The sequence below is a fragment of the Lissotriton vulgaris genome, chromosome 2_1 (assembly GCF_964263255.1).
Source record: "Lissotriton vulgaris chromosome 2_1, aLisVul1.2, whole genome shotgun sequence".
NCBI classification, from domain to species: Eukaryota; Metazoa; Chordata; class Amphibia; order Caudata; family Salamandridae; genus Lissotriton; species Lissotriton vulgaris.
Genome location: NC_141687.1, coordinates 818,904,529 through 818,928,033, shown reverse-complemented (window position 1 = coordinate 818,928,033; position 23,505 = coordinate 818,904,529). Strand labels below are relative to the sequence as shown.

The 23,505-nt window shown below is 48.5% G+C and overlaps 1 protein-coding gene across 8 annotated transcripts in view; it reads left to right on the top strand.

Annotated features, from left to right (window-relative positions):
* CWC22 (CWC22 spliceosome associated protein) overlaps positions 1 to 23,505 on the top strand; it is a 466,526-nt gene that overhangs the window by 241,501 nt on the left and 201,520 nt on the right. For all 8 annotated transcript variants that reach the window (XM_086956220.1, XM_086956217.1, XM_086956216.1 and 5 more), the window contains one exon: positions 11,517 to 11,645. In XM_086956220.1, the coding sequence (XP_086812346.1) occupies positions 11,517 to 11,645 (129 nt within the window). The remainder of the gene's footprint in view (positions 1 to 11,516; positions 11,646 to 23,505) is intronic.

Here is a 23,505-nt window from a genome sequence, read left to right as displayed (position 1 = left end):
TTCCAGGATCATCGGAGAATGCTTTTTTGATGAGATAGTCTGGGATCTATGTATATGTTTTTCTCTCATACCAAAGGTTCTCAAGAAAAGGAAAGTGGAGCGCTGTCGCCTCATCCTGATTGCTACAAATGGCCCAGGCAACACTGGTTCACGGAGCTTCTGCTGCTGTCTACAGACAGCGCAAGCTCTATTTATAGTGAACGAGGGCCAAGTCCTACATCCGGACTCAGCCTCTCTCGACTTACGTGCATGGCTCCTGCATTCCATGAGTTCTGAGATTTGAATATCCCTCAGGAATGTAGGGATATTCTTTGAAAGTTAGAGCGAAAGCCGTCATTAAAACCATCAAACTAAAATGGAAACTGTTCTGTTTATGGTGTCCGCAGTCCAATCTGCATCCATTAGAGGCATCACCTGAGTAGATTATGCCTCATCTCCTTTGCTGCCTCAATCAGGACTAGTGCATGCCTCAATCAAAGTAGATCTTGCTGCAATATCAAGATATAGATATTCTCGCACTTCCTCTCTGTGTTCCATTCATGAAGGGGTTGTTCTGAGCTTTCCCTCAGTAGGAGCATCTCCCCCAGAATGACACCTAAATGTAGTTCTTTCTTAACTTATGAAACCTCCATTTGAACCTATTCACAGAGTGGATATTAAGTTTCTCACATGAAAGGTAGCTTTGTTGTTGGCGCTCACTTCACCTAGAAGAGTAAGTGAAATACAGGCTTTCACAACACAGGAGCCCTTCTTACGTTATCCTAATGATTACGTGATTCTCAAAACACATCCAAAATCCATTCCAAAGGTTCCATTGCAGTTCCATCTCAATGAACCTATCATACTTGTAACTTTTTCAAATCTGGCATCACCAGCAGAAAGGTCTCTCCATACACTTGACATTAAAAGATGTCTTAAATTCTACTTGCATCGTACTAAACAGCTTCGTAAAACTGATTAGCTGTTTCTATCTTAGTTCGACAAGGTGCTTTAGTCACAAAAGCAACCATTGCAATGTTAGCCAGTTTTACCCCTCCAAAGCTAGCAAGCCACTCAGCAAAGACAAGGGCTTACTAAACGAGGGCAGTGTCCATTTCGGATACCCGGTTTCCAGGTTTTCCGTTGTGGAAAATGTCATACTGCGAGATGGAAGAGCACCCATACTTTCACGCAGCACTACTGAATAGGTGCCGGTAGTGATGCATCAGTTTGAGAGGAGGTGTTACAACATCTGTTCCAATAAGGGGAGCCTCTGTTGCTGTACCTACTTATTTGATTTTTTACAGGTACATCTTTTATGTATGTATTTGGATATGTATGGATGTGTGTGTGTGTGTGTGTATATATATATATATCTGTGTGTATATATATATATATATATATATATATATATATATATATATATATATACGCATATGATGAGTTTAATTTACACTTCACTTCAAACATGAGTGACACCATGCTCGAATTTTTAGATGTCCAAATACTGATAACTGATGAGACACTAACCACTACAGCATATAGAAAACCATCTGCTGGAAATGCAATATTACATGCATCTAGTGCTCATCCGCGCCACCTAATTGCCAGCATACCCTATGGTGAATTGCTGCGCCTTAAACGCATTTGCAGCACGCCGGAACAATTTAACATCTGTAGCCCGTCATGCTTAGAACGCATGCGAGCAAGAGGGTATAGCGAGGACATCCTTGACAAAGCCATGAGTAAAACTAATGAAAGATCGAGATCCACCCTGCTGCCCAGCACCACTGAGGTAGATTTCAGTACAGCAGATGACAATAGTTCCCCAAGACTGATCACCACTTATAGTAGACAGGAGCGCAAAATACGCAATATCATGAAAAAGAATTGGCCCATTGTTCTTACAGACCCTATTCTTAAAACCACGTTATTAGAACATCCTAGCGTGACATTTAGAAAGTCAAAAAACATAGGGAATCTCTTATCCAAAGAGATCTCCACTGGGTCTACAAGCATAAAAACATGGATGCCCTCCAGTAATGGATTTCGCAAATGTGCCACATGTAGGGCATGCAACTTTGGAGCCAACACTGCCACTTACAATACCCCTTTTAAAAATAAAGCACAATCTATTAGAGGTAAATATGACTGCCGCACTGAGTACGCCATTTACGTTCTTACGTGTACCTGCGGCTTGCGTTATGTTGGCAGTACGAAAAATCCCGTACATATGCGCATCCTGCAACACATTCGTGCCATTATCCACAGTGACCCGGCATACCCGGTAGCCCGACATTTTAAAGTGAGCCACAACAAAGACGTAAATTGTCTCACTTACTTTGTAATTGATCAGGCACCGGTACCTAAGCGAGGTGGGGACAGAGATAAGGCTCTAAGGCAGTTAGAGACTAGATATATTCTCAACCTTGATTCTAAGCATCCTAACGGCCTTAATGACAGGGAGGACATGCACACCTTCCTGTAATTATAATTATTGTATCCTGTACCCCATCCACCAATTAAGTTGGTTATGTCACTTGTGTCTACAACATCGCCAGTAGTCTAGATAATTACAGCACAAGATTAAGTGAACTATTTACTAACATCCTTGAGCGACATTTACTGAACCTGTGACTTTTTATCTCTCCCCAGTATCACTATGTTTTTAAACCTTTTACACTATCTTGGTTGCACTCATTTCACTCAGCACTTTATAATTGGAAGTTGACTTTGAATACATCTGGTCATCTATTGCTTTAGGAACCAGCGGCTTAAGGGTAGAGGCCCTATCCTAATTGTATTAGTTCAGCACTAGCACTTTATAAATAGTAATCTTTTTTACTAGCAACGTGACCTTTAGGCGTGCCACTTTTAGGAGCCAGTGTATTTACTTGATTACATATCAGCTACGTTATAGCCAGTCATAAGATAAATTGCCATTTTGCACAATCATTTTAACATAATATTTATTTATGTAATTATTAATTGACCTTTTATTCATTGAAGGTACTTTTTACTATTTTAACATATTTATATGTTATTTATTGATTGCAAAAGGTTTTACTAACTGGATCACTATCTATAAGATACGGTAGTTGTATTATATGGTTTTCAAGTATTATGCTATTGGTTTAATATTGGTACACGTCAATACGCATTTAAGCGGTCATATGTTCGTTGCAAATTGAACTACATTGAAAGAATCTCTATTTTAAGTGCAATATAAATTATGCTGCTATAATTTATATCTAAGCTGGCAAAGTTGCAATTTCTTGTGCACATGTAAAACACCCAACACGTTAAAAAAGTCTGTTTTCTATGTTTTTGATTACTAGAACACGTGGTGTTACTATAGAAAGAAAAAAACGAGTGTGTGCGCTATTTAAAGTGACACTAACTGCATTTCCGTTATGTGATCAAGGGCAGTCCCTGCCCGAAACGCGTCATGCCTACCTGAACTGCTGACAAAATGGATAATAAAAGTTCGCTGTGACACTCTGCAAGTCGTGTGGTGGTCCGTTACTTCTGTGGTCTCAACTGGGAACAGAAATTGCTCCATATCGAATGCGGAAGTTTCTGGTTGCTTTCGCCTCTTCGGACCCCGCCTCGAGTGCTGGAAGCCGCCTTCAACCTGACAACCCCTGCTGCTCCGGAAGGAAATCTTCAGGCTGGCTAAACCCCTTGTGAGCTACGATAGAACGAAAACCGGTATTCGAGGACGCCGACGCTTGAGTCGGAGGACCCGCGAAGGCTCGACCTCGCCACCGGTGAGTAATCTGAAAAAAGCATACACAAGACGGGGCTACGACTTTGCGTAACTCAGCGAGTTTTTCCATTATATATGTAAAAAAGCTGAGTTGCACACATACGTGCAGGCTATCATAACTGCAGTCAACAATAATCTAAGGATACTGGCATCATGTTGAGTAACGCAGTACGGGAGAGAGAGCAGGAAGCTGATGCGCTCTTCGACAATGTGGTTAAAAATAAAGATAAAAATGTACAGAAAAAAACGCAGAAGGATTATGCCGAAGACGCAAATAAAGATGCAAACTTGTTGTTGAAAAATCTGGAGAAGAAAATGCGAGCTGAGCTAACAAAATGGTGGGAGAGTAAATCCCTGACTAAATATGTGGAGGTCAACCGGGTTCCGCGGGGTTTACGTATACTTCTAGCTCCTAGTTTTGAGCACCCCAATCCCGCAATGTTACTAGAGTGGGGGGAAAGTAACCTACAACAATCAATGAACCTGATAAGGATCTTAATTAAATATGCTGATATTGACCGGTTAGCCCTCGCAAAAGAAATTGAGGAAATGGAACATGACTTAAGTAAAATGGAAAACCAGGACTGGATTTCTAAAAAAATGAATGAAATTAAGGAGCGCTTGAAAAAATATGAAGAAAAGATAAAAAATAGAAAAGTGCACAAATTCGCCAGAGACCTGGAGGATTATGAAAGAGGCCAAATCTACACTTTCGCAAAAAAATATGAAAACATCCGCAAAATGAAAGAAAGTTTCTACTAAACCAAACATCCTGGAAACTAAACAGACTGCAGCAACTGGGGATCTAGAAGAAATAGACACAATATCCGTTACAAGCGAATCTAGTTTGAGCTCAGTGGGTTCAGGCAGCATGGAACCCACGGATACCATCCCGGGCTTAGGCGAAGAGGTGGATTTTTTAGTGCAGGACCGTCTGAAAACTCTGAGACCAAGAAAGGAAAGGAAGCAAGCCGACGAAGGCGGAACACCATCAGAAAAACCGCCCGGAGAAAACGCAAAAGACAAGCCAAAAAAGAGGCAAAACTACTGGCGGAAGAAAAAGCAATAAATGACAACACCGTAGTTAATCTCAGCACTATAACTTTGACAAAAGCTGAAGAACAACTGCTTTCTTTGGGTCTGAATTTTTGTCCTAACACTAATTTTGACTATGCTTCTACACGTGTGGATTTATTTCTTTTCATTAGGAAGTTAAAACTCAAAAAGTTTCATGCCCTCAAAGATCTAGGGGAAAACAAACAGAACAAGCAGGAAGCCTCTAACCCCTCTGGCTTGTCAGTAGGAGAAATACCAGCGTTATGGGCTTTACATGGCTTGAATAATGAGGATGAATTGAATTCCCAGGCACCCACACAAACAAAAGTAAGGGAATTGAACTTACTACAGAAGGGTGCAGGGGAAAGCCCTATCAAACCCAAGTCTGCTTTTATTCCTCTGATGCCAAAGGACGCAATCGACGTTTTTCATGATCGCGTCGTGGAGGAAATAAAAGAATTGAATTGTTCCATCAATCACAATAAAAATGTTACCCTCAATCAACGACAAATTGCTCTAAATAAATTAACAGACAAGCTAGCCAAGGATGCCTCTGTCATTATCAAAAAATCTGATAAAGGGGGCAATGTGGTCCTGTGGCCAAAACAACAATATGATTCGGAAGCCAAGAGACAACTAAATAACAATGAGTGTTATGAATTGACAACGTGGAGTAAATACAACAAAGCAAAGGAAAATTTAAAAAAAGAATTATCCAAATGGAAATCTGAGGGACTGCTATCAAATGACGAGCATAAGTTCCTGTTTAACACCCACCCAAGGTTGCCCTATCTATATTTACTACCAAAAATTCATAAGAACACTGTTCCGGTTCCTGGACGCCCTATAATTTCGGCGATAGGAAGTATGACGGAAAATGTGGGCTCATACATTGACTTCTACTTACAGGACCTGGTAAGAACGATGCCCTCTTATCTAAAAGACACTGGTGATTTTTTACGGCACCTCAGTGACATAACCTGGTCGAAGGAATGGATCTTATTAACTCTAGATATAGAGTCTCTCTATACTAGTATACGTCACGAATGTGGTTTACGTGGTGTGGAACATTTCTTAAATACACGTCCTGCTGAATATGCTATGCATAACAAAATGTTGATTTCCCTCATTTCATGGTGCTTAAATAACAATTACTTTTCATTTGAGAAGGAACTGTATAGACAAAAGCAAGGGGTGGCCATGGGGGCCTGCTTTTCTCCAAGCTACGCATGCTTGCATGTAGGGTTTTGGGAAAAGCAGGTCCTCATGAAGGAACACAAAACTATATTTGAAAATAATGTTATCTCATGGCTTCGTTATATAGACGATGTTTTTGTTATTTGGAAGGGCAATATGCAGAGTGCTTTGGAGTTTGTTGAACTTCTGAATACTAATGAGTTTAATTTACACTTCACTTCAAACATGAGTGACACCATGCTCGAATTTTTAGATGTCCAAATACTGATAACTGATGAGACACTAACCACTACAGCATATAGAAAACCATCTGCTGGAAATGCAATATTACATGCATCTAGTGCTCATCCGCGCCACCTAATTGCCAGCATACCCTATGGTGAATTGCTGCGCCTTAAACGCATTTGCAGCACGCCGGAACAATTTAACATCTGTAGCCGGTCATGCTTAGAACGCATGCGAGCAAGAGGGTATAGCGAGGACATCCTTGACAAAGCCATGAGTAAAACTAATGAAAGATCGAGATCCACCCTGCTGCCCAGCACCACTGAGGTAGATTTCAGTACAGCAGATGACAATAGTTCCCCAAGACTGATCACCACTTATAGTAGACAGGAGCGCAAAATACGCAATATCATGAAAAAGAATTGGCCCATTGTTCTTACAGACCCTATTCTTAAAACCACGTTATTAGAACATCCTAGCGTGACATTTAGAAAGTCAAAAAACATAGGGAATCTCTTATCCAAAGAGATCTCCACTGGGTCTACAAGCATAAAAACATGGATGCCCTCCAGTAATGGATTTCGCAAATGTGCCACATGTAGGGCATGCAACTTTGGAGCCAACACTGCCACTTACAATACCCCTGTTAAAAATAAAGCACAATCAATTAGAGGTAAATATGACTGCCGCACTGAGTACGCCATTTACGTTCTTACGTGTACCTGCGGCTTGCGTTATGTTGGCAGTACGAAAAATCCCGTACATATGCGCATCCTGCAACACATTCGTGCCATTATCCACAGTGACCCGGCATACCCGGTAGCCCGACATTTTAAAGTGAGCCACAACAAAGACGTAAATTGTCTCACTTACTTTGTAATTGATCAGGCACCGGTACCTAAGCGAGGTGGGGACAGAGATAAGGCTCTAAGGCAGTTAGAGACTAGATATATTCTCAACCTTGATTCTAAGCATCCTAACGGCCTTAATGACAGGGAGGACATGCACACCTTCCTGTAATTATAATTATTGTATCCTGTACCCCATCCACCAATTAAGTTGGTTATGTCACTTGTGTCTACAACATCGCCAGTAGTCTAGATAATTACAGCACAAGATTAAGTGAACTATTTACTAACATCCTTGAGCGACATTTACTGAACCTGTGACTTTTTATCTCTCCCCAGTATCACTATGTTTTTAAACCTTTTACACTATCTTGGTTGCACTCATTTCACTCAGCACTTTATAATTGGAAGTTGACTTTGAATACATCTGGTCATCTATTGCTTTAGGAACCAGCGGCTTAAGGGTAGAGGCCCTATCCTAATTGTATTAGTTCAGCACTAGCACTTTATAAATAGTAATCTTTTTTACTAGCAACGTGACCTTTAGGCGTGCCAGTGTATTTACTTGATTACATATCAGCTACGTTATAGCCAGTCATAAGATAAATTGCCATTTTGCACAATCATTTTAACATAATATTTATTTATGTAATTATTAATTGACCTTTTATTCATTGAAGGTACTTTTTACTATTTTAACATATTTATATGTTATTTATTGATTGCAAAAGGTTTTACTAACTGGATCACTATCTATAAGATACGGTAGTTGTATTATATGGTTTTCAAGTATTATGCTATTGGTTTAATATTGGTACACGTCAATACGCATTTAAGCGGTCATATGCTCGTTGCAAATTGAACTACATTGAAAGAATCTCTATTTTAAGTGCAATATAAATTATGCTGCTATAATTTATATCTAAGCTGGCAAAGTTGCAATTTCTTGTGCACATGTAAAACACCCAACACGTTAAAAAAGTCTGTTTTCTATGTTTTTGATTACTAGAACACGTGGTGTTACTATAGAAAGAAAAAAACGAGTGTGTGCGCTATTTAAAGTGACACTAACTGCATTTCCGTTATGTGATCAAGGGCAGTCCCTGCCCGAAACGCGTCATGCCTACCTGAACTGCTGACAAAATGGATAATAAAAGTTCGCTGTGACACTCTGCAAGTCGTGTGGTGGTCCGTTACTTCTGTGGTCTCAACTGGGAACAGAAATTGCTCCATATATATATATATACGCATATGATATTGTTGCAAACAGCATGTTTATTCTGTCGCATATAGAGCGTGCATGTATTTATATGTTAAACTGTTACCTACCATCCTCAACGGGTACTTATCCTACAAAGGTCTAATTACAATAACTGATTGCTATTCTAATTCAAGCATGTGAATCTATGAAAGATCCAATACTGGAGAAGAAAATTAGTTACTTACCTGTAACTCCAATTCGTATTTTTCATAGATTCACATGCGACCTGCCCTCCTTCCCTGAGAGGCTCCCCTTATAGCTCAGGATTATTTATTTCCACGTGTGATTGAAAACTGAGGGAAACTGACTCTCTTCAGTGTTCTAGAGAGTGCCCCCACCTAATTGTTTAAGGTTGGAAGTTTGGTCCTTTTAAAAAAAATAACAATGATAGGCTATCTAAGTGATTTTTCATTGCCATTATAGCTTAGGATAGTGATCCTTCTTTATTATAGTACCGTGGGACTCCCACTTTGACGACAGTGAATGAGTCAAGCATGTGAATCTACGAAAGATGCCCATACTGGAGAAATGCAGTTACAGGTAAGTAACTCATTTTCTTTTTTTCTGGCCAAGAGACCACCAGGGTTTTTCTGGCAGTGGCGTACCGAAAAGAAGTACAGCGAACCATCCACTGTAAATAGGGGAGGCAATCTGAAACCCTTACTCTGACACCCCTACTTTGTCAGCCTGTTGGAATAAGCTTTGTGACAGTGCAACCAGTGAATAAATTACAGGCTGCACACATGGGGCAAGCAGAATCTGCTTGATGGATAAGTATACTACGTCAGTTTGATAGCGGTGTACCATGCCAGCAAAACTCGAAATCAGAAATGTTTACTGAAGGCGTATTCTGATTCTGACACACTAGTGGAATCTGTTACTTTACAAAACCAAGAGACAGCCCATTACAATATTAAAGGAAGTTTAACACGTCAATGAGTTCTTGCACTGGTGATGTGAGACCAATTATTCTGAGAACAAGCTTCTTAAAGCAGAAAATAACCTGTGTGTGCTGATTTGATGTGCTTTATTTACATGCTAATACATTTATGCAAAAAACTGCTACAAATAATATGGAGAGGATATTGATAGCATGGTCCAATTTTTATGTCCATTTATTTTCAGAAATTAATCTGTATAAACCTGGCCTAAACAAGGCTGCCATAGGTTCTTCTGTATTTTAACCCCAAATGGGGTGCTAATGTGACCTGGGGCATAATAGTCCTACACTGCCACACGGATCCTTCATTCAAGAAACCATTAGGGTAGTGAACATAATCGGAGCCGAAACGTCATGCGATGTGCTTGCACTAATTAAACGAATTGCACGTACTTGGACCGTGTCTGCGTCTTTCTGTGGAGTGGGGAGAACGCCCCGCCCTGTGGAGCTCAAGCGCTGATTCTTTGGATATATATATATATATATATATATATATATATATATATATATATATATATATATATATATATATTTACAAATAGATAGATATAATCAGTAGCAGTCGGCACTGCGTAGGTATAGTTGATCAACGTTTCTAGGAAATGCCTTTTTGGTTTTGCTTATAACTTATGCACTGTTGACGAATCTTCACAATACTTTTTTTATAAGTGCTCTTTTTTATCTAGTCTGTGAATGGACAGTTTGCTGAGTGATCCGTCAAGCAGGGCAGAGAAAAAAGGGTCCTAAACCGTAAAACCCAATGCATTTTCTTTGAACTTCTTTAAGAAGCACTGGCCCTAATACTGCTGAACGGAATTAACCATATTTGGCAGAAAGCTAGATTTTGGTCAGTATATCATGCCTTTTGTGGTTTGGTATAAATCCATTCAGTAGTTTTTGAAAAATTAAGGTTTCAAAGTATTTGTGTTACTGGACAATAGGGCACGAGGGACTCCTGCGAGTGTCTCTCAAACCCAATTTTAAAAAATAGAGCCTTAAGATTGGCCTAGGGAGCTTTTTTTCATTGGTCAAAAAAAAATGCTGCTACCAGCCATTACAGGACTCGGGGACCTGTTCCCCTGTCCGGAAGTGTAAAAAACCCAAATATAAAAGGGGATAGTGTAGGGATACCCTGCCCCGTAGTCCCTATGGGGGGGAACCGCCCGCTGTTGGGGCGTGGCAAAAAAGAAATGCTGCCCTTCCATTTTTCAAAATAAGTATTTGGGGAGGGGGGGCATGAGTGAAGTCCTTCTACCTAAGCCAATTTTGGGCCCCTGGCACCTCCTCCCCAGGGGCTTAAATGCTGTGGAGGAGGCTCTCCACTCCGAGCCTTTGTAGGCCAGCCTGGCCGGAGAATATTTAAATCTCCCACCTGGCAGAAGCAATCAAGCCTTTCCTGCCAACAGGGAAGGCACGTCTGCTCCCAGCCGGGGGGAGATTTAAACATGGTGCCGCCCGGAGGAAGGAAGCATAAATAGCTGCTTCCTCTTTGCAGGAGCAATGCTAGCTCCCACACCACACTGCTGCCACAGAGGCCCTGGTGTTCCCCCTGTGGCACCCAAAGTGCTGATTGGTGGCTGCCCCAGGTGGACACCGGGGCACCCACATCTAGTCCCGGGGGATCAAACAATCAAGGTGGCCTTACGGCTAGAGCGGTCGACCTCGATGCTGGGGAACCAAGTTCGATTCTTGGCAGGGACGCTCAACATCCAGTGATTCTGGCCAAATCACTTAATCTCCCCTTGCCCAGCAAATTTTTTTTATAGTGTCCGTCTGTAACTTAACTGGTCCTCATGTTAAGCGCTCTGATACCTTCGGACCAAGCTTGCGCTATATAAAACTCCGGTCAAAAATTATGTAAACTATGAAACAAACTAATATAAAGCACAGGATGATGTCATCAATGATGTTGTGAGATGTCATCAGTGATTTCATAAATGAGGTCATAGAACATGGCGAGTAATGTAATATATGAGGTCGTAAGCAGTGAATGGAGGGGTGCAAGTTATAGTTTGCTCTACTAATTATAACTGGTGAATTGCTGTGGTTTTTTTTGTCCAAAATGTTATGTTGGCACTGACCTAAGATTTCCTTACCACTCTACCTACTCTGTTTCAGTAGTCTTCCCCAGTGACTTTCCACAACAGACACTAATTTGAAAAATTACTTTGAATCTATGCATAGCCAGTTGTTAAATTTGCCTTTTCACATTGTTTTAAACGTAGTACATCTTTTCCACAGTTTGGCCTATCAAAGGATGAGTTGGGAAGCACTAAAGAAGTCAATCAATGGTCTGATCAACAAGGTGAACGTTTCCAACATTGGAAATATTATCCAAGAACTCTTGCAAGAAAACATTGTTAGGGGAAGGTAAGTGCTAATTTATACATTTCATTTTTATTGTAGTTATCTTTTACGATTTTCAAAAGCATGTGACATCTGAAAGAGACACGTTAGTGATAGATTCCTTACCTTAGAATATCCCCAGGCGTCAGACTGGATCCGGAAATTTTTGCGTAGCAATACCCCTGCGCGCTGGTAGGCGTCGTCTGCGGCTCCGCGTCCGTCGTCGGCGTCGTGAGCGCCGGGATGACGTCGTCGGAGTATATAGACGGCGCCCATGCGCGCTGACGTCAGTTCTTCTTTTTTCCGCGCCAGCTAGCGCAGATCCGGAAGAAGCTCTACCCCCAGTCACTTTTTGACTGAAAACTTTTTTGATCTTTTTGATCCTCTATTTAGTCGATTCTCGACTATCGGTGCCAGGGATGCCCGGGTTCAAGCCTTGCTCGAAGTGCGGCCGACTCATGTCGGTCACGGACCCCCATCGCCGGTGCCTGAAGTGCTTAGGCCTCGACCACGACGATCGAACCTGCTCCGACTGCCGGGCCCTGACGTCGAAGGCTAGGCGGGAGCGGTCCCGCAAGCGTCTCGAGCTGAGGCAGTCGGCCCCGCGCCGCTCCAGGTCCCGGTCCCGGTCCCACGGGAGGTCGAGGGACAGGTCGCGAGGTCGGAGTCATCGACGTTCCGGGAGTGGACACCGATCGTCTGGTTCCAAGTCCTCAGGTAAGAGGCATGAGAGGTCGGAGCGACACCATCGATCCTCCGCCCCGCCCCGTCGCTCGCACGATGCGACCGGGGACTCGGGCGACACCGCCCACGCGGCTCCGCGGGAGTCGCAAGCGTCGCCGCCTGCCCCACACCTTCGGGTCCCTGGGCACGGCGCGTCGCAGGAGGAGGTCGAGAGGTACCTCATGGCCATGAGGGCCCTCCCTCCTCAGTCGGTTCCCGTGGCGCCTTCGGGCCGATCGGCTCCGTCTGGAGGTCCTTCCGGGTCGGGCGCTTCGGCCCCGACGACGTCGGGTACTTCGGGCCCGGCGCCGCTGGCGACTTCGGTCCCGGCGCCGCACGACCTCGCTGGATCCGGCTCCGGATCCGGGACCTCGCCGGTCGACCCTACGACCTCGCCGGCGCCGTCCCTTCAGGTGTCGTCCCCGGCAGCCGATGTGGTTGCCGCCCCCAATGTTTCCTACGGTCCTCCTCAGGAGTCGGAGGGGCGCCGCTGGGCGCCGATTCAGTCGGCCTTCGGAGAGTTCTATCTCCACGAGGAGGCCCTGGCTGTTAATCCTGGTCTCCAGGAGCCGGGTGACGAGGAGCAATGGGAGGGGTCCGAGGACCCTCTGGCACGTGATTGCCAGTCACATCAGGACTGGACATATGAGCTTGGGGAGGCCAGTGGTATTGACACCTCGCCAGACACTGGATTTACGTCGCCCCCGACTGTGGCTTCGGAGGCGGGTTCTGCTTACAGTGTAGTGTTGACGAAGGCAGCTAAGGCCTTAAACCTTCAGCTCCCCGTCGCGGCCGTGAGGACTAATCTCCTCACTGAGGTCCTCAAACAGCAGTCCGGCTCCGCGGAGCCCCTCCTGCCGTTCAACGAGGCCTTGTGTGACGTTCTTCTGGGCACTTGGTCCAAGCCCGCCACAGGCCCCCCTGTGGACAGGAACGTGGCCAGACGCTACCGCCCGGCACCGGGCAACCCTTGCTTTTTGTCCACCCACCCCACCCCCGAGAGTCTGGTCATCCAGGCCTCCAACTCCCAGACCGCATTCCCGTCGGCCCCGCCCGACAGGGAATCCAAGAGATATGAGCAGTTCGGGAAGAAGGTCTTCTCGTCTGTGAGCCTAGGGCTACGGTCAGTGAACACCAACTGTCTCTTGGGCCGCTACACCCACACTCTGTGGGACACGGTTGCGGAGGTGCTGCCACAATGCCCTGAGGAGGTCAGGGCTAAACTCAGCCAAACCCTTGCGGACGGCCGTGATGCGGCACGTTTTTCTATCCGGTGTGGGCTGGATACCACGGACTCACTGGGCAGGGCGATGGCAACGACGGTGGCGGTTCGACGCCACGCCTGGTTGAGGTCCGCCAACTTCTCGGCCGATGTCCAGGCCACCCTCCTGGACATGCCGTTTGATGGCCGTCGCCTCTTCGGCGACAAGGCAGACCATGCGCTGGAACGTTTCAAGGACTCCAGGGCCACGGCCAAGTCCTTGGGTCTTACGGCCCCACGCCAGCAATCGGGTGCCTTTCGCTCCTTTCGTGGCCACGGAAGGGGCGCCCCACCACGGACCGCCAGCCACACGCCGCAAAATGTCCAGCAGCGCGGTGGCGGACGTGGGAACCGCCGCGGCGGTGGTCGGGGTCAGCGGCGAGGCCAGTCCACACCTCCCTCAGCAGCCCCCGCCTCAAAACCTTCCGAGTTTTCAGGCCCATGTGACGCCCGTGGGAGGCAGGGTTCGCCATCACCTCTCCCACTGGCATACAGTCACTTCGGACAGGTGGGTGCTGCAAATTGTCCGAAGGGGTTTCTCCCTCCCCTTCGAGTCTTCCCCTCCATCCATGCCACCTCAATACCACCGTGTGTCGGGGGATCACTTGCAACTTCTGCAAGAGGAAGTTTCGGCCCTCTTGGCCAAGAGGGCCATCGAGCGCGTTCCTGGGCCAGAAGTAGGACGTGGCTGTTACTCCCACTACTTTCTGGTACCCAAGAAGGGCAAAGGGGGCCTACGCCCTATCTTGGATCTGCGGAACGTCAACGGCTTCCTCCGGACGGAGAAGTTCAAGATGCTCACTTTGGCTCAGGTCCTGGCTGCCCTGGACCCAGGAGACTGGATGGTAGCGTTGGACTTGCAGGACGCCTATTTCCACATCCCCGTCCTGCCGGCCCACCGGCGTTACCTACGGTTCATGGTAGGCCAAGAGCACTTTCAGTTTACCGTGCTCCCCTTCGGCCTTGCCAGCGCCCCACGGGTGTTCACAAAGGTGATGGCGGTGGTCGCAGCCCATCTGCGCAGGCAGGGGGTATCAGTCTTCCCCTACCTCGACGACTGGTTGTTGAAGGCGGGCTCGCCCCAGACAGTCGTCAGCCACCTCCAGACTACGGCCGACCTCCTGCACTTGCTGGGGTTCTCCATCAATGTGCCGAAGTCGCACCTGTGTCCCTCTCAAAAGCTCCTCTTCATCGGAGCGGTTCTCGACTCGGCGCAGTTTCGGGTTTACCCACCCGAACAGCGGGTTCGGGATATTCAGGCTCTGATTCCTGTCTTCAGGCCGTTATCCCGGGTCTCGGTCAGGTTGACGCTGCGGCTTCTGGGGCTAATGGCCTCCTGCATCCTTCTGGTGCGTCACGCCAGGTGGCGGATGCGGGCTCTGCAGTGGGACCTAAAGTTTCAGTGGGCCCAGCATCAGGGCAACCTGTCCGATCATGTCCTGATCTCAGAGGGCACTGCGAAGCAACTGCAGTGGTGGCTCACGGACCACGACTGGGTCAGTGGCAGACCCCTCTCCCTACCCCAGCCGGAGCACGTAGTTGTGACGGACGCGTCCCTCCAGGGCTGGGGAGGCCACATGGGAGAGGCGGAGATCAGAGGCCTCTGGTCTCCGGCGGAGTCCCGGCTCCACATCAACCTTCTGGAGCTGAGGGCGATTCGTCTTGCACTGAAGGCATTCCTCCCCTCTGTCAGGGGGAGCGTGGTGCAAGTGTTCACCGACAACACCACCGCCATGTGGTACTGCAACAAACAGGGCGGTGTGGGGTCGTGGACCCTTTGCCAGGAGGCTCTGCGCCTCTGGCAGTGGCTGGAACATCAGGGCGTGACCCTGGTGGTTCAACACCTGGCAGGCTCTCTGAATGCCAGGGCGGACGAACTCAGCCGCCGGTGCATGATGGATCACGAATGGCGTCTGAACTCGGACGTGGCGCAAGGTCTCTTTCGACAGTGGGGAGAGCCTTGGTTAGATCTATTCGCCACAGAAGAGAACGCGCAATGTCAGCAGTTCTGCGCGTTGGAATTTCCAAGGCGGCACTCGCTCGGAGACGCTTTTCGTCGCGAGTGGAGCTGCGGTCTGTTGTACGCCTTTCCGCCTATACCACTTCTGCCCAGAGTGCTGAAGAAGATCAGGCGCGACCGGGCCCAGGTCGTCCTTGTGGCTCCGGACTGGGCACGAAGATACTGGTATCCCGAGCTACTCAGCATGTCAGTCGATCCCCCGATTCGTCTGCCTCTTCGGGAGGACCTTCTGTCGCAGCAGCAGGGGACGGTCCTGCACCCGAACCTGTCCAGTCTCCACCTACAAGCTTGGAGATTGAGCGGCGGCAGTTGAGGCCATTTGACTTGCCTCCCGAAGTCTGTGATATCATTCTGGCAGCCAGGCGTCCCTCCACAAAGTCGGTATACGCCTGCCGGTGGAACAGATTTGTGGCATGGTGCACAGCAAAGACTGTGGATCCTCTCTCTGCACCCCTTTCGGAAGTGCTGCTCTTTCTTCTTTCCCTTGCCCAGCAGGGCTCTGCTCTGGGCACTCTTAAAGGGTACCTTTCTGCTCTATCAGCCTTCTTGAGGCTACCAGATCAGCCTTCTTTATTCAAGTCCCCTATTGTGAGTAGATTTCTGAAGGGCATCACGCACATGTTCCCTCCTGTTCCCTTCGTGATGCCCCAGTGGGACTTGAATCTTGTTCTCACCTATCTGATGTGTGCTCCCTTTGAGCCACTTCATAACTGCCCTCTTCGTCTCCTTACTCTAAAGACGGCCTTCCTGGTTGCCATCACCTCTGCCAGGAGGGTGAGTGAGCTCCAGGCTCTTTCTTCTTCTCCACCTTTCCTGTCTGTACATCCTGATAAGGTGGTGTTGCGTACACGACCTTCCTTTCTGCCCAAGGTTGTCACGGCCTTCCACATCGGGCAGTCCATCACTTTGCCCACCTTCTTTCCGCCTCCGCACCCCTCGAAAGAGGAGGAGAGGCTCCACCGTCTGGATCCAAAACGTGCGCTCTCCTACTACCTAGACCGCACTCGCCAATTCCGGGTGGATGACCAACTCTTCGTTGGTTACGTGGGCGCGAAGAAGGGGAAGGCTGTACACAAGAGGACCATCTCTAGGTGGATCATCTTGTGCATCCAAGCATGCTACTCCATGGCGAGGAAGGAGCCCCCGGCTGGATTGCGGGCTCACTCCACTCGGGCAACGACAACTGCCCTGGGCCGCGGTGTCCCCCTGCAGGACATCTGTCAGGCAGCCACGTGGGCCTCGCTGCACACGTTCGCAAGACACTACTGCCTGGACAGTCAAGTCCGAAGGGATGGCTTCTTTGGCCGTTCCGTCCTCCAGGACTTTCTGGTGTGATATTGGTTCGCAGACCCACCACCGGGGTTGGTATTGCTGGGGTATCTATTCTAAGGTAAGGAATCTATCACTAACGTGTCTCTTTCAGATGCACAAGTTACTACTTGTGTAACGATATATCTGTAAGAGACATTAGTTAGTGATAGATTCCTTACCGCCCTCCCATCCTCCCCGTTCTGCGAACCGATATTTAGGGTTAAGGTCATCCCCTTTCAGGGCCCTAGTTTCATGGCACCAGTGTTAGTTCTATCATGGCTCTGCGTATCTGGCGCGGAAAAGCTGTGTTATCAGAACTGACGTCAGCGCGCATGGGCGCCGTCTATATACTCCGACGTCATCCCGGCGCTCACGACGCCGACGACGGACGCGGAGCCGCAGACGACGCCTACCAGCGCGCAGGGGTATTGCTACGCAAAAATTTCCGGATCCAGTCTGACGCCTGGGGATATTCTAAGGTAAGGAATCTATCACTAACTAATGTCTCTTACAGATATATCGTTACACAAGTAGTAACTTGTGCTTCTGTCCTAAATTTTAAATTAGTGACCTGATTTCTGAGGGCGGAAATGTTTCAGATTGTCAAACTTACAAAGGTTTGTCCCACAATAGTAGCTGATTAGTTTTATGTAATGTAAAACAAGACAAGACTCTCTTCGAAACAAATTCAAGCATTTGTTCACAAAGTGTCCTCTTTGATGTTCCTGAGTTAAAAGGCCCTTAATATCTTTTCCTTTTGCCAGTGAATATTACTCTCTTTTGATTGACATTGCTAGAGCGCCTTGAAAGTCATGGGTTGTAGTGTTTAGCATAGTCACATAAAGTCCTATTCCTATCTGTTTCTAGTGGTTGAGTTGAAGTGAAATGCTTTATTCTGTCCAGAAGTGCTGTTTTTACAATTTGTAAAATACATAGTACATATGTTAGATTTCATACTGAAACCAACAAGAATGTTTACAAACCTGTGAAAAAAGTCTGAAGAAGGAGACACAACACATCTGTTTTGCTCACTGTGGACTGAATGTACAAGTTCTAAAACATAGGCTATGTTTCCCAGATTTTCTTAGGGAAGTGGTCGTCATCATAAAATACTCGCTCCAGAATAGTGCGATCTCAAAGCTAATATTCAGTTTAAAGTTCATGCCTCTTCAGGCTGTCGTGAAAGAATGTTTTACCTTCCATGGTCACCCTCAAGCATGCAGGAAACATCAAAGAATACTGGTGGATGCCGTCATCACGGACTGCCTTCCTCACCTCCAAGAACGAAGCTCGATGGCGATGCACTTCGAACGTATAATCCGGGAACAGTGTCACATTATTATTATCCACCCTGAAGGGGCCTGAGGTGCGAGCCTCGTTCAGAAGCAGGTCCCTGTCCTTATAATGGAGTAGGTGCGCCACCACCGGCCTAGTTGGCCTCCCGGGCACTAACGGTCGGGCAGACACCCTATGTGCTCTTTCCAAGGTATATAAGGGGGTCAAGCCCTCCGGGTTATCCTCAGTCCGTAGCCAATTCTCTCAAATAGTCCACTATGCTGGCCCCTTCCACTCTTTGCGGCAGCCCCACCACCCGTACATTATTTCTTCTATTCCGCCCTTCGGCATCTTCAGCCCTCCGCTTTAGGGCTTGTAAACAGCGAGTGGCATGTCCCATCTGAGCTTCAAACGCCTTCTGAGTGGGCTCCAGGACCTCTAATGTGGTTTCAGTCTGTTTCACACGGTCAACTAGCTTAGCATGGTCTGCTCAAAGGAGGCCAGTCCTAGGGTCACCTGCGCAATGTCCTGCTGAAGAGTATCCCTGGTGTCCATGATGGCTTTAAGTATCTGATCTACCTGCTGCTGCATCATCCCCTCGGGCTGCGATTCCGCTGCATCCTGCTTCCGTTGTTCAGCCGCCTCTTCCTCCGGTTCTGGTGGCGCTCCACCCTGCTTGCCTCGTGGTTTCCCCATAGGTCTCAGCTCCTCAGGCCACCAACAGCGGCTTAACCTCTTAAATGTTCCCTCATTTCACCCATGTAAATCGCAAGTACCAAGCTGTTCCCGCTGCAATGAAGCTCCCACTCACCAGTGCTCCTAGTGGGCCACTCGCCTTTCAGTCGCCATCACACTTAGGAATCCCCTACCACTTCCTGATAGCTCTCCATGCGGCAGCTCGCTTAGTACCCTGGTTGTACTTCCAACATCCCGGGTACAGAGGTCTCCTCTTCTGGCCTTCTACTCTTCATCCCCAGACACGTGAGGTGGAAAGATTAAGGAGCACTGGTCCCGAAGCCAGTGCACCTTAATCAGGGCCCCGCCCGTCAACACTTCTCGGCCCTGAGACCAAGATCGCCTCATTAATTTGTCACCAATCGCTCACTGCGTGCTCGCATTCTGTGCTCACCCGGAGGCAGCGATCCCGGAGATCTGTCCCCGTCACCACTGTGGGATATCTCTTTTTAGACTCCAGTAGCAATATTCAAGGGCCGCAGCAAAACCAAGACGATGGGTGAGTCCCTCCACCGTTTTCCCAGCCTAAACAGCAAGCCAAATCCTCAAGACGGAAAGCTCCAATCTCCACCCTGCCGTACCTTCGTGGGCCACTCCACCACCCTCACTTCTTCCAGCCTGCGTGCGGTCGTAAGGCCCCTCAGCCGCTGTGCCGATTCTCGTGGGTGCTCCGCCAATACCGGCAGCGCCAGATTAGTAGCCCCCGATGCAGAGACCGCCTTCGGAGCGGTTCTTCCTCGCCAGATTCCGTCAGGAGTGTGCATTGGCGTCCCCCCTGGTCGCATTGCCTGCTGCTCAGTGAGGCTCACAGTATAGTGGCCAAGTCCACGGGCCACTCTCCCCGCAATCTATACCGCCGCGGGCCTCGATCGGGAGAGACCCCAGTTAGATCTCTTCGGGTCTCCACCCATAGAGACCACCGACAGCCACCTCTCCGCTCACTCTCCTCCCCGCCACGGGCTGCCACGTTATAGGGTGCTCCTGAGCCAGGGCAGTGTCTCACCGCTCTGCACTCTACGCACCATCTGCTCCTTAAGGTCCACACCGGAACCAGTACTGAGGCCCCTCCGCCGCTCTCAGCAAGCTCCCTTCGAGCTCCCTTCGAGCTCCAGGTCTGATGTCCGAGCCCTGCTTACTGTCTCATTGCAGGCTGCGGGCAGTCGCCATCGGCGCCATCTTGGTATCGCTCAGGCTGGGCACACCAGGTCGTTTGGCCCTCGCCAACCTTGCCTGTTATCGACGTTAGCAGTTCCCAACACCTTCTGGCACTCTCTTGGGCGATTTGACGAACATTACCGGCTCCCAAACCAGGATAATTGGCGGGGTCAGCGCGGAGTTCCCAGCTCACGCGACTGTCTTCATCTGCACCTTAGCCACGCTCCCCTCACTGTGTGCGATGTCAAGGTAATCGCATATAATATATGTAAGTCACCCCTACAGCAGGCCTTATCTGCCCAAGGCAGGCTGCATTATATAACATGCAAGGGCATATATACCTGAGCAGCACCTGTGCTGTCTAGTGCAATTACTAGTAGTACAAGTGAACAGGGAAGTTATCTTATGTATATTTACTGGGCACTAGTCATTAAGATTTCCCCAGCTACATGATGGCTTTACTTAATCCTAAGGTGTAAATACCATGTATTAATACATCTATACTGGCACCAGGACTAGATTTATTAGGACATGCACCCAGAGGTCACCTTAGAGGTGCCCCATGAAAAATCTACCAGTAATAAAAGTGAGCTGGCTGACTGGTATCATCCAGCCTGCTACCACAGAAAAGTTTCTGACCCCTGCAGGCGAGAGCTTGAGGACAGAAACAATGCCTGCTTGGGAGGAAGGTGTTCGCTACACCTCCAGGATGATGGCTAGTAATTTAGCATATCAAGGCAAGGGGATTCAAAGCCTCTGCTGCCTTTTATATGCAACACCAGCTTCTCCCAGAACTGGGAGATGCCGCCCCCACCCTGAGGCCCATTTGGCACCAAGATAGGCGGAAAATTAACAATGCAGTAGGCGTGTTGCACCACCAGGCTAGTCACACCCCTAAGGTGGGCCACCTGATGTGCTCCAAGAAAGAAGGGTTCCACCATCTTGCTTTTTATAGAATTAGGAACTCTGGGACATGGTTATGCCCACTCCCCACAGGAAGTGGTCATATAGGGGGTGTAGTGAACCCAGGGATAAGTAGTTCATGGGCTACTGCCCTTCACCCCCCTTGACGCCTCTAAATATAGGTGGCTCCTTGACCCCAGGAAGGCAAATTCGTTTTCCTGAAGGACAAAGAAGAGCTGAAGACGTGAGATCTGTGGACCAGTATCTACCTTGACAAAATCCTGCCTGACTGTAGCTTTCCTGACAATCACCGACAACAACTTGCCAATAGGTGGACCTTGTAGCATCTCTCTTGGAGTGGAGTAGCTACTTCCCTCACCAGCAGGCACTGACTGCACCTGCCCGGTACAGCATTCTGTGGACCTCCTAGGCCTACCAAGGGAGGGGCACTCCAGCAAGAGGTCTTCGTGCTCCAGGAGGCCATATCAGTCTCTCTACCAAGTTTGGAGATGCCAGGACCCGCCCTGCAATAATACCCAAGGAACCGGATCCTGTTGCAAGCACTAAGGCTTGTTTGTGTTCAGTCAGCTGCCGAAACTTACCTGCAAATCGAGGGACTCCAAAAGAGACCAGCTCCACATAGAGAGTGGCCCTGCTGTGTTTCTTTAACCTCTTCTGCAGGTACACCAAGAACCTTAAGAGCCTCTAACTTACCGACCTAACAGACAAAACACCTGTGCTGCCAAGCTATCCAGCCCAGGCTCCCGAACAGATCTAACCAGGGTCTCTCCTGATCGAGGCCCGTGGCTGTATAGATCGCTGGGAGAGTGGCCCGTGGACTTGGCCATCATATTGTGAGCCTCACTGAGCAGCAGGCACTGCGACCGGGGGGACTCCAGTGCGCACTCCTGACGGAATCTGGAGAGGAAGAACCGCTCCAAAGGCGGCATCTGCATCGGGGGCTACTAACCTGACGCTGCAGGTGTTGGCGGAGCACCCGCGAGAATTGGCACAGCGGCTGAGTGGCCCCACGACCGCACGCAGGCTGGAAGGAAGAAGTGAGGGTGGTGGAGTGCCCACAAAGGTACCGCAGGGTGGAGATTGGAGCCTTCCGTCTTGAGGATTTGGCTTGCTGTTTAGGCTGGGGAAACGGTGGAGGGACTCACCCACCGTCTTGGTTTTGCAACGGCCCTTGAATATTGCTGCTGGAGTCTAAAAAGAGATATCCCACAGCGGTGACGGGGACAGATCTCGGAGATCGCTGCCTCTTGGGGAACACAGGATGCGAGCACGCAGTGAGCAACTGGTGACAACTTAATGAGGCGATCTTGGTCTCGGGGCCGAGAAGTGTTGACGGGCGGGGCCCTGATTAAGGTGCACTGGTTTCGGGACAAGGATCTTTCCACCTCGCATGTCTGGGGATGAAGAGTAGAAGGCAGGAAGAGGAGACCTCTGCACCCGGGACGTTGGAAGTACAACCAGGGTACTAAGGGAGCTGCCGCACGGAGTGCTATCAGGAAGTGGTAGGGGATTCCCAAGTGTGATGGCGACTGAACTGTGAGTGGCCCACTAGGAGCACTGGTGAGAGGGAGCTCCATCGCAGCGGGAACAGCCTGGTACTTGCGATTTACACAGGCAAAATGAGGGAACATTTAAGAGGTTAAGCCGCTGTTAGTGGCCCGAGGAGCTGAGACCTATGGGGAAACCACTAGGCAAGCAGGGGGGAGCGCCTCCAGAACCGGAGGAAGAGGCGGCTGATCAACGGAAGCAGGATGCAGCGGAAGCGCAGCCCGAGGGGATGATGCAGTAGCAGGTAGATCAGATACTTAAAGCCATCACGGACACCAGGGATGCCCTTCAGCAGGACATTGCGCAGGTGACCCTAGGGCTGGGCCTCCTTCGAGCAGACCATGCTAAGCTAGTTGACCGTGTGAAACAGACTGAAACCACATTAGAGGTCCTGGAGCCCACTCATAAGGCGTTTGAAGCTCAGATGGGAGATGTCACTCGCCGTTTACAAGCCCTGGAGCAGAGGGCTGAAGGGCGGAATAGAAGAAATAATGTATTGGCGGTGGGGCTGCCGCAAAGCGTGGAAGGGGCCAGCATGGTGGACTATTTAGAGAATTGGCTACGGACTGAGGTTGACCCTGAGGGCTTGACCCCCTTATAGACCTTGGAAAGAGCACATAGGGGGTCTGCCCGACCGTTATCACCCGGGAGGCCACCCAGGCCGGTGGTGGCGCGCCTACTCCATTATAAGGACAAGGGCTTGCTTCTGAACAAGACTCTCACCTCAGGCCCCTTCAGCGTGGATAATAATAATGTGACACTGTTCCCGGATTATACGTTCGAAGTGCAGCGCCATCGAGCTTCGTTCTTGGAGGTCAAGAAGGCACTCCGCGATGACGGCATCCACCAGTATTCTTTGATGTTTCCTGCATGCTTGAGGGTGACCATGGAAGGTAAAACATTCTTTCTCGACAGCCTGAAGAGGCATGAAA